Genomic DNA, 8129 nt, shown 5'->3' with positions numbered 1-8129 from the left:
CGGCCGACCATTTTACCCCTACGACATTTCGACCCTCAATCCAAAGGTCGGCCGACTTTAGCGTTTAGTACCTTTTGCCGACGTCGGCCCGACTCTAATTTGCTACAGGGAAGTAACTTCTTATGCAAATTAATTTCTAAAAATTAATTAATCATAATTAGTAAAAATGAACTTCAAGTATAATTATAATTATACAATAAAATACAATTATTTTAAAAATATGAAAAAAATACGTGTGGTCCTTATCAAGTCGGCATATCGACTGTACATTAAAGTCGACTTGCCGACTTTATAAAGTCTCAAAATGGAAATTTGTAATTTTTGGGGTAAAAAAATTGAACAATTTGAGTCGGCATACGGTCGTCGACCTGAAAACGACTTTTAGACCCATACCCGACTCTTGACCGACACCCTAATGCTACAGGGGTTAAGCCATATTGGCAATTATTTCTTTTTTACAGCAATATTAGAGTTATTTACGTAACAATTAAGGAATACGATACATGTTTTTCTTGGAAATTGACGGATTATTTACAAATTTAAAGATACAATTTTCATTAAAGAAAGATTGCGTCAGAGTCAAAAGAACTTTCTTTCGTCGGTTTTGATCTTTTGGAACTCGGATATTTTTCCTCGTGGATATTAATTTCGAACTCGTTATTTTGTCTGTCCAGCACTCGGTCACCATTCTTGAATCTTCTATTATTTGCTCGAAAACCGCTGAGCGTAGTTGCGGTAGTCAGTGTATTACCAGATTTTTGTCCAACAACTGGAAAATATTTAAGTAAATTTTATTGTAAAAAGTGTAAAGTAATCAAAAAAATTAGTTTGATTTTAATCAAAGCTAACAATGAGAAAAATCAGTTCACTTCGAGCAGGAATATTAAGTTGAATTTGAATACATCGTCAAGGTCAACTACGAGATAAACGTAACCCACCGAAATCAATTGAACCCGATCGTTGTACTTCAAAAATTTGACTTCGCAAATGAAAGTGACGTTGGGACGGTAACCCGCAGGTCACAGGTTTGATTTCTGTCTGAGGTGAATGGTTTTTCACAGTCACTTTGTTACGGAAACATGCGCAGTGATACCATTGATTACAGAAATTTCCAATTCCTTTCAATATCTCTCTTAATTTTTGGTTTCACCAGGCGCAGATTTAACTAATCAGAAAACTATTTGGATTTATCTTTCTTCTTACAAAATTTAAGATTAATTAAGACAGAGGCAGACTGACCACGTGGGTGGGTAGGGAAAATACCACGAGGTTGAAACCAAATTTGGCTTTGTGGCCGGTGGTTTGGAACCCTTAGGGTGTATCCATTCTGTTTCAAATGCCCAAAGGCTTCGCTAGCACTCCCCACTGTTCGGGTTGGCAGAACGTAGCCAGTCCACCTCTATAGCAAATAAAGATTAGCAACTGTTAATTTATACCTTTGTCTAGAAAATAGTGTTGTACTGTGTCATTTAAACTATGTTTAAAAAGCCATCCGATTGTTCTTAAATCGCGTTTAAGAAGTGGTCTGGTGAAATTGACTATGTTATTGTTATGTTTTGGTACCAGAGAAAGTTTTCTAATGCAATGCGACATTCGAGAAAACATTTGACAAAGGGAATCTGACCCTTGTGCCAAAACACGTTAATCGAATGTATCTATTGATTTTTATTACCAGCTGGCGAAAAATAAAAATCAAGCGAAAATATTTTGCATTCGTAAGCAGTCAGTGAAAATATGAATGAACATTTCGTGGATGCCATTAATCTGAAAAGGTCCTGTCATAGTCCCACTTTACCACGTCCTCAGTTTCAAAAAAATGTCTTGCTGAGAAATGGATTGGAATTTAAAATATAGTTTTTCCTTCAGAGAAATATTTTTCAAACAATACTTTAGTAAATGTCCTTTTTGGTTTAATAAAAGCTTTTTAATCTGGTACTTAACGTTTTTGTAGAGTAACAAACTTTACTAAAGACCTTTTAAGTTTTTAACCTCTAAAGAGAAAAATCTTTAAATCTATTGTTCATTTCGTTTGAAATTTCCAGAGAAATAATGATTGTATTGGTTTAGCTTGCAACTATTGAAAATGTATAGATTTTTCAGGCTTTTTATTTAACACAACTCAATCGTACTGTTTGCTTTTTATATAAATATAAAAATGATAAAATGATATATTTCCATTACTTAGTTTTCGAAGTCACCTCTACCCACGTGTTTTTTACTTTCCTTTATAAATCTTTAATTAAAATGACGAAATAAGAATTTCCATAAAATTGTTCTTAAATTCGACCGAATCCATTTTTTGCCACTTAGCATTTTAAATCTGAAAACTGGCAGAATGGTAAACTACAAGTGCGTACACTTGGAATGCCTATACATTGCTACCATGCTAGGACTTCAGAAAGAGGCGGGGTTTAAACTACGTCGAATGTAGGACGTGGCGTGTTTTTTCCAAATCATTGGCAGACTACCATCGCGGAAAGAAAATGAATTTAAGAAACCCCGATAATCTGTCACGTTCTTCACGAAACTGATCTGGTTCCGTAAATTAACGTATTTGGATCGTTTAAAATCAGAAAAGATGGTAAGTGAGCTTCTATTGAAGACAAGTCTTTATGTCGACTGGGCATCGAAATAACTATAAACCACGCCCATTTCTACGAGAATCATCAGGGTCTCGTTTAGACATTCTAAGTGTATAAATTCATAGTTCTATGGGTAGATAAATAATCGTACTGGATAAAGTGGGGTGGTAGAGTGGTTAGGACTTTCACCTCGCAGCAAGAGGAGCCGGATGTGATCCGAGCTTGTGGCACTCGGTGAAAACTCGGAACTATTCCTTCTGCATTAAGTTTGCAAGTTCTGTTTGCCCTTTCCATATTATTGGAATTCATAATATTGAATGTAGGGAGCTGTTGGCTCGCGTGGCATGAAGGGTTTGCCACAAGCCTTCTACACAATTTAACCCGACCGCCAGGGTTAAGGCATGAAAAGTCGTTAGGTGACACGGGCTGGTGCCTTAGGTATTAGCTTAGCTGATTATTATAAAAGTGATTTTTGCTGATATTATAAAAGAACCACGCAATATTATACTGAACACAAATAACTCATTCAATTACTTGGTCTATGAATGGAGTATCTCTTCCAAGAGCAGCGGCACACAGCCAACATATTTTGACGAAATGTTTTATTCAATCCTCCATAAATGACAGGGTTGAGTGAACTATTAAAATACGCCATAAACGTAGCGTAAAAATTGGTGTTGATAAACCAGTCGGGCAGCTAGAAAACAAAAAGATAAATGGTTTACATTATTCAATTTTAATTATGGTAAAAAAATTTGTAATTTTTTGCTACGATAGAGAAATGTATAAGCAAAGGTGTTCCAGTGTTTATCATCGAACTTTCAAGTTAAAAGCTAAAGATATATCATCTGATGGTGCTCAATGACTCGAGAAATTCGGTTTCCAAGAGGGAAACATTTCTTATGGGAAGCTTTTAATTATCCCTAGATATAAATTTAAATAATTTTAACTGATAAAATGTTGAGAAAGGTTCAATTTTAATCGAAAAATATAGAAAATAGATTATTTTCGTTATCAACCAATGGTGACCTCTGACTACCCTCAAAATTCAAATCAATAAAAATATTTATCCACTATAAAATGTTCTAATCGATAAACAATCACTTCTGAAATTTAAAGAATATTCCGCCATTAAGCCTGTTACCTCTATCTGCATCCCTAAAGATCACTAAGGGCAGTGCTTCCCAAAATTAAGTACTGTACTTTCATTAAATTTCGAAAAGAACCAAATTACGTCTTAAACATTATAGTTTTCCAACTCATATGTTTAAGTTTACACCCTTAAATCTATATTTGACGTAAATAAGTTTGAAATTTAAATTATTTCTTCGACTTGTAGGATGCATACGACTATTGTTGGCTTATTTCTATCTCGATTATAAGCGACACATTGGCCGATGTCGAATGAATTTAAAGATTCGTTTATATCAGGGATGGCCAACAGGCGGTCGGCAGTGTTTTAAATAATCGATACTTAATTGTATTGAGGCCCACGCGTAATTTTTTGACATTTTGATTTCCGATTTTCAAATGTGGCGCGCATTTTGAAATTTTCTTATTCCCTTCGAGAAAACAGCAGCATCGTATCCTTGAATTTCCCCTCTTGAATATTTATTTTATTTATTTAAATCCTGATTTCTCACCCGGTTTGGGAATCTTTTTTCTTGCCGTCGTGACCATTTTCATTGATCATTGGTTTCGGGTCGTGTAATTCTCTGTATGCTAAGAAGTAACTGTACGCGGAACTATTTTTGTTGGTGGAATTATTAGAAATGGCACCTTTATCCCTATGGAATTAGAAATTTCGAATTTGGCCTTGACCCGAAATTTTTGATCATCCATGGTTTATATCGTGCAGCTCTAGAGGGTCTTGTGAAGTAACGTTTTCTGCCACTCATTAAGCATCGCCCTATGTTGTTTATTTTACGATAAACTGACGGCTGTGTTCTCGAGGTAAATAATTAATTCATATCTCCGCGGCGTAGTAATTTATAAATAATTGTTACGTGATTAGAAAAGTTGAAAGTGAAATATAATATATAACAATTTATTTTTCAAACGACATAGGCATACCCGACAAGTTAATTTGGGAACCTAATGAATTACAGTGGAGAATGAATCACCATCCGGGCCACGAGCTGTTGTAACCTCGGCCGGGGGGCCCCTTACCTTTCAGGGCCTACTGGGTAATCCGCCACTGACTAAATATAATTTCAACAGCAATGCCTGAACCAATGCTATCAGCCATAATTATCTGAAGGAAGGGTTTGAAGAAACAGCTTAATCTATTTCAGTCTTCCAAAATACGAAATCTGCCAAAAAATATCCCCATAACAGAAAGCTCAGCTCCTACCCTCGTTAGCGAGATTTTCTGGTTACTGTGTGATCTTTTTATTTTTTACATTCAAATTTTAATTTATTCCTCTTTATAAAAGACAGGAAAACACCCACTCGTTAAAAAACCTTTTCGAAAAATCGACTTTCTACTGTATGTGATTTGGTTACACCCTATCCTACTGTCTGGAACACAAAATTTGTTCTGGCGTTAAATGATGAACGGATAATAACAAATCAAATTAATTTACCTCGCCATCATTTCCACTGGAATGACTGTATATTGAATAAAATATCATAATTTGAAACGGGGTCCAGCAAAGAACGAACACCGCTAGTACGACAAAAACCATCTGCACTACCTACACGAGATTCAAAAGAAAGTTTGTTTTTAATTTTAACACGTTTTCAACATCAAATGAAAAGCACATTGTCAAAATTTTCATTAACTATACAATATATTCGGAAACTGACGCTTCAGGTTGCCTATTCTTGTCTTGGCGATAAGCATGTCACTATGGCGAAATCGAGAAAATATCGCCATAACGACATGAACCAGCGAGTTTAATCGACCGGGTTTACGTTATGACTTCATATTTCGCTTCGGATCACGTTATTCTCAAAATAGCAGCTTTACAACTACACCTCGCATGTTTTGATTTTTGCGTACTGCGGAGATGGAGGAAAAGAAAAGTTTAAGACGCAAACGCGTGATTAGGGACCGTTCTAAAGCTTTTGAACTCGCCGAAGAGCAATTTCGAAATTGGTTTCGGTTAGATTTATTTCTGATTATTGAAATAAAACTACTGATGATGTCCACCGCATGAATTTGTCAATAAAGTTTTATTAATCATATCCAACATTAGGTATTAGTGGCAGTTAAATTGTACACTGTTGGTTGCTACCTAAAACCTATCAGCCAAGACTTGTTTTTAGATGTGAGCCAAGCAACCGCCAGCCGTTACTTACATCAAGTAACTGATGCCATCAATAATATCTTAATGCCAAAATTGATTAAATTTTCTCAAAACCACTTGGAAATTGAAACCGTGAAATTGAGGTAATTATTGAAATATTTATTGGTGGTATAAAATTTTAATTAAGCAGTGTAACTAGATTCATGCAGCAGACCAAATTTCCTGGGACATTTGGAGCAATTGATTGCACGCTAATAGCAATAGTTTCGCCCACACGCAAAGAACCAACTACAAGGAGTTTCTATAAGTAAATAGAAAAGGGTACCTTGCATTGAATGTTCAGATGGTAAGTTTTATAACTAAATAAACTTACAAATGCTAGAAATTTCTAATTGTATTTTAGGGATTTGTGATTATAAATTGGTAATTAGTAACGTGTATGCTAAGTTTCAAGGAAGTACCCATGATGCTTATATTTTCAAAGCATTATTTGTTTCAAGATACCTTGAAAATGATTCTTGAACCGTGCACTTGAGCATTCTTGGTCGCTGGGAAAGTTACCGATTTTTTTTAAATAAAGGTAAGTATGTGGTTGTACGAATAACAAAAATAAATTATTTCAAAATATTATTAATGAAAACCTTACCAAAAATATTTGTATTTTTTTAACATACTTTTTTCAAAACTAACCATATAATGTACAGAAATGGTTCTTGCAATCTAATATTTTAGGTGATAGTGGGTATCCCCAATTGCCTTGACTGATGACCCCTATTTTGAGGCCAACTCAAGGAACACCACGAAATGCAATTGAGCGCTACAATGGTGTGCTGAAGCAAACATTTCATTCTTTGCTCAAAGATCGCATTACGGCCCTGAATTTGCTTGCTGCATTATCAATGCTTGCTGCGTCCTGCACAATATCAATAAAGTTAAAAGGTTACATTGGTGACGGTGAAGAGTTGTGCAATTTACCTTTGCATGAGGTCCCTCCACCACCACCAGCAGAGACTCCCACAGCTGAAAAATTTGGCCTTCAGGTTCAAGCTGTCCGGTCAGAACTTGTTATATAAGTCTAAAAAAAGGCCTTATGGTCAATAAGATGAAAATGTTTCTCCCAAGGTTAAGTATGGCAAGGGTGTAAAACAGTGCCAATTGGCACTTTATATTTCACCCTGCCATTATTTGCCTTCGAAGTTTTACCATTTATTTATTGTTCATATATTTCTGCCTTGTGATGCCAGAAGTTGAATTTGTTTGGGTTTCTAAAAGAAACACAGGATATAGCGAACATATACGGAGTACCTTCTTCCTTGATTGGTTGGCGTTAATAACTTCAATCATAGAACTAGTTTATTTGATAAAACTTTAGACTATAAAAACATTTTAGAATTAATAGTTCTTGACTTAAGGCTAACAGGTATGTGCTTATCTCACCATTAAGTATTTTTTGCTTTTAAACTAGTTTTTATGGAGCACTTGTTGGACCCTAAATCTACAGGAATAAATGAAATATTGTACATTTAAAGAATGAAAAAAAGGTAATTTATTTAACATTATAATTATGCACTCTTAGAATAGTAAGGAAACGTGAACCCTTTTACATAGGGAAAACTAATTGCTTTTATAAAATTGTATATTTATAGAAGTACAAAATGATATTTTTGTTTTTTTACTCAATTAGTTCTGTGACTAACGTCGTAAGTTCCCAGCACTAACCAAAGGAGGAGGTAGGTACTTTGTACATGTACTTTCCGAAACCTGAACAAATCGAACTGCTAGTGCCACCAGGCTGAAAAATACAAACAATACAAACAATAAAATTAATGTTACAACTTCTAAGGCAAAGAACGGAAATTCCAACTTCGCTTTATATTGTAATAACTATTTATACTTTGTGCATCTGCTCTAACAGAACGTTCTCCTTGAGAATGGTGTGAACTTACCAGGGACTGTTGATCAGCCGTTGAGATATTTCGCCCTAAAGATCTACGAAGTTGAGGTTTTTGAAGTATTCCTTGTGAATGCTGGCGTAAATGAGAATAAAGTGCAGAAATATTTGAGTAAGGTGGGGCCATGATAGAAGAGGCTGCGAGACTGCAAGTAATGCCGGCTAATTGTTCATCCATTCGTTGAATCACACCTTGAAAACCTCCTTCTGAAACCTCGTTGTGACCAAATGTTCCTCCAAGGCCAATAACATTAAGCAGGCGCTCCACAACCTCGAAACGTTGTCCTAGATTTTGAGCACCTTCATCTACAGCTTTCTTAATGTTGAGTGCCTTGCCCTTAGTTC

At 35.4% G+C, this 8129-nt stretch overlaps 1 protein-coding gene across 2 annotated transcripts; it reads right to left on the bottom strand.

Moving 5' to 3' along the window:
- Nucleotides 1-456: 456 nt before the first annotated feature.
- LOC149947045 (melatonin receptor type 1A-like) lies at nucleotides 457-5413 on the bottom strand. 2 transcript variants are annotated; one of them, XM_090173279.1, is made up of 4 exons: nucleotides 5367-5413; nucleotides 5168-5278; nucleotides 3117-3279; nucleotides 457-769 (listed from the first exon to the last, which is right to left on the bottom strand). In XM_090173279.1, the coding sequence occupies exons 2-4, from the start codon at nucleotides 5267-5269 to the stop codon at nucleotides 558-560; spliced, it is 477 nt and encodes a 158-aa protein (XP_090029405.1). In that variant the 5' UTR covers nucleotides 5270-5278; nucleotides 5367-5413; the 3' UTR covers nucleotides 457-557. The 2 variants fall into 2 exon arrangements, with proteins under 2 accessions (XP_090029405.1, XP_090029404.1); XM_090173278.1 differs by lacking the exon at nucleotides 5367-5413 and having other exon boundaries at nucleotides 5168-5321.
- Nucleotides 5414-8129: the final 2716 nt, after the last annotated feature.

Source organism: Leiobunum rupestre, chromosome 4 (assembly GCF_980474605.1).
Source record: "Leiobunum rupestre chromosome 4, qqLeiRupe1.1.hap1, whole genome shotgun sequence".
Classification (NCBI taxonomy): domain Eukaryota; kingdom Metazoa; phylum Arthropoda; class Arachnida; order Opiliones; family Sclerosomatidae; genus Leiobunum; species Leiobunum rupestre.
The sequence above is the reverse complement of the archived record's forward strand: the minus strand, read 5'-3'. Positions and strand labels throughout refer to the sequence as shown.